We start from the raw sequence: 3,282 nt of genomic DNA, 5'->3' as shown, positions 1-3,282 counted from the left end.
GGTGCATTTAATCAGAAACATTAAAGCAAAATACTCCACAATTTATTTTTTTAAAAGTTTTCCTTACTTTTAAATCACAAAAGCTACATTTTCATTATAATTATAATCACAAAGGGAACAGCACTTGTAAAGAAACATATTAATAATAGACTACCGTTACCTTGATAGTATCAACCTACATTCTTTTCCCTTTTATCTTTCTCCCTCACCATTCCACTCATTCTCTGGTTCTTGCTCTCTGGAACTTGATTGCAGCCCATATTTTCCGTTTATGAAATAGTCAGTAAGTGAACCTTGTCACATTTCTGTTATATGAAAATCTGCTAAGTATCTCCTATCTGGGTTGTTGGTGAAAAGAAGGGGAGAATAAGGGGTCTATAATTTAGAGGCTATCCCCCAGGTGGCATAGATTAGTATCTTATATTAAAATTTCATTACATATTTTTTGGAACTAAAAAAAATAAGAATTTTTATGTAACTATACTATCATTTAGATCAAAGTTTCCTCAAAGACATTTTCTGAGACTATGATGTCGTTCTGTAAAATACATATAACATAATAATGACATTCCCATAAAATTACCAAGCATACACACATTGATTAAAAATCCAAAACCTATCCTGTACTTAATATACTTCAACTTTGAAAGGATTTTACATCCAGAATAAGCTTTTATAGATTAAAGAAATCTTTCTCTTTTAAATTTTGATTATTATGGATTCAGGAGAGAGGCATATTGATTAGATAATTAGACATATTTAGGGAGATATATACATAGAGTCACCCACCAAAATGCTTTACTTGATTTTGTTTTGGTTTTGTTTATATAACTGGAGAGAGAAAAAGAGGAAGAAGAGACATGATAATGTATATATAATTTTCTGTGTTTTACATGATGATATGTTTAAACTAGTTTTCATTTTTACTTTTAGGCATGATGTTTAAATACAATTACCCATTAGACAATGATATCTACGTTGATGGGTAAAACATAGCACTACTCTGAAAATATGCATATTCTTGATTCTCCTAACAGTTTTTGTTCAAACTTTGCACATCATTCCTTCCATCTTTCTATGGGAAAAGGACAACAGGGGAAAGAAAGAAAAGAAAAAAAAATGTTCCTAAAGTTCTCACCTATGTTAAAGTCTTCCAAAGTGTCTAACTACTCTTAAAGAAACTCTGAAATCTGAAAAGGGCAAATATACATGTTGGTATGAAACTGTTTATAATGTTCCATACTGAATTTTTAGATTTTGTGTTACATATTAAAATTATATTGAGACAAGACCTAGTTGATCATTTTCATTTCCCTGGCAGCTAACAGGCACTTCAAATTGCATATTCTCTGTCTACTTCTCTTTCCCTTCTTTTCTTCCTTCCTCCCTTTTTTAATTCAAAAGAGTTGTACATATTTCTGTACACAAAATGATAGTTTAATACATGAATACATTGTGTAATATATAAACTAAACTATTTAACATACATTAACTCACTATTTTGTTGTGAGACCATTTAAATTCTGACTCAGAAACTTTGAAATATATAATCAACCATTATTATTGCTATTAGTTATAACCACCATGATATGTAGTAGACCTTTTGTACACATTCCCCATTTATCTCAAACCCTGAATCTTTTGACCACCTTTGCCCCAATTATCACCACCCACCCAAGCCCAATCTCTGGTAAATACTATTTGACTCTGTTTCTATAAATTCTACTTTTATAAATTCTGAATATTACTAACATCCTGCAATTTTCTCTTTATATGCCTGACTGACTTTAATGCCTTCCCTTTATATAAGGTGTTCTAGTCCACCCATCTTGATACAAATGACATGATTTTCTTTTCCTTATGTAGATTCAGAAGAGAATCTGATACCTGTGATAATGGACATGCAGAATTATTCGGTGGTGTCAGAATTTGTGTTGCTTGGACTTTGCTCTTCACGATATCTACAAAATTTTTTCTTTGTATTTTTCTCTGGGATGTATGTAGCCATTATTCTGGGTAACCTCCTCATTGTGGTCACTGTAATTTCTGCCCCCAACTTGCAGTCCTCCCCTATGTACTTCCTGCTGGGGAATCTGTCTTTTGTGGACATGTGGCTGGCCTCATTTGCTACCCCCAAGATGATCAGAGATTTCCTTAGTGATAGAAAGATAATCTCCTTTGGAGGATGTATGTTTCAAATCTTTCTCTTCCACTTTGCTGGAGGGGCTGAGATGGTGCTGCTGGTTTCCATGGCCTATGACAGATACGTGGCCATATGCAAACCCTTGCACTATATGACAATGATGAGCCGGCAGACTTGCATCAAGCTGGTGTTCATTTCCTGGGTCATTGGATTTCTGCATTCCATCAGTCAAATTGCCTTCACTGTGAATTTACCTTTCTGTGGCCCCAATGAGGTGGACAGTTTCCACTGTGACCTTCCTCAGGTGATCAAACTTGCCTGCATAGACACCTATGTCTTGGGTATACTTATGATCTCAGACAGTGGCTTGATTTCCGTCAGCTGTTTCCTGCTGGTCATGATCTCCTACACTGCCATCCTCCTCAGTGTCCGGCAGCGTGCTGCAGGAGGTGTCACCAAAGCTCTGTCCACTTGCTCTGCCCATATCATGGTGGTCACACTCTTCTTTGGGCCCTGCATTTTCATTTACCTGTGGCCCTTCAGTGAGTTTGCTGTGGACAAATTCCTGTCTGTATTTTACACAGTTTTCACTCCACTCTTGAACCCCTTCATCTACACATTGAGAAATGAGGAGATGAAAACGGCTATGAAGAAACTGTGGAATCAACAAGTGACTTTTCACTGACTTCCTGCTTTCCATAGCACCACATGGTCCCACTCATTCAGGAGATAAAGATTCTGAGATAAGATTCTGACCTTGTGTTTGCTTTTATAATTTTAAACATTTTATGTAATAGACAATTCATTTAAGCACAAATTATTTCTATGACTTTATTTTATATATAAAAACAAATGCATGTATGTACAAATGTACATATATATGTGTATGTGTATGTGTGTGTGTATATATATGTGTGTGTGTGTGTGTGTGTATATATATATATTTGCATCTACATTTGGAACAAACTCTATGTTTAATTGTCTTTGTTATAACCAGATTTATCTCTCTAGCTTATTTTGCTTAAAATGTTGATATAAAATGAATTTCAATTTTATAATCATAATCCAACATACCATAGAGGAGTTATCCAATACATTAGACATTTTGTATAAGGCAGATAAACTGGAATTAAATAATG

General features: G+C 34.4%; 1 protein-coding gene across 1 annotated transcript; it reads left to right on the top strand.

Moving 5' to 3' along the window:
- The first annotated feature begins 1,895 nt into the window (after nt 1-1,895).
- On the top strand, nt 1,896-2,828 carry LOC113176188 (olfactory receptor 4K14-like). Its single transcript, XM_026380624.2, has one exon. It carries the CDS (start codon nt 1,896-1,898, stop codon nt 2,826-2,828), a length of 933 nt encoding a protein of 310 aa, XP_026236409.1.
- The last annotated feature ends 454 nt before the right edge of the window (nt 2,829-3,282 follow it).

This window comes from Urocitellus parryii, chromosome 6 (assembly GCF_045843805.1).
Source record: "Urocitellus parryii isolate mUroPar1 chromosome 6, mUroPar1.hap1, whole genome shotgun sequence".
In the NCBI taxonomy this organism is placed as follows: Eukaryota; Metazoa; Chordata; class Mammalia; order Rodentia; family Sciuridae; genus Urocitellus; species Urocitellus parryii.
Note: the sequence above shows the minus strand (reverse complement) of the source record. Positions and strands in the feature narration are given on the sequence as shown.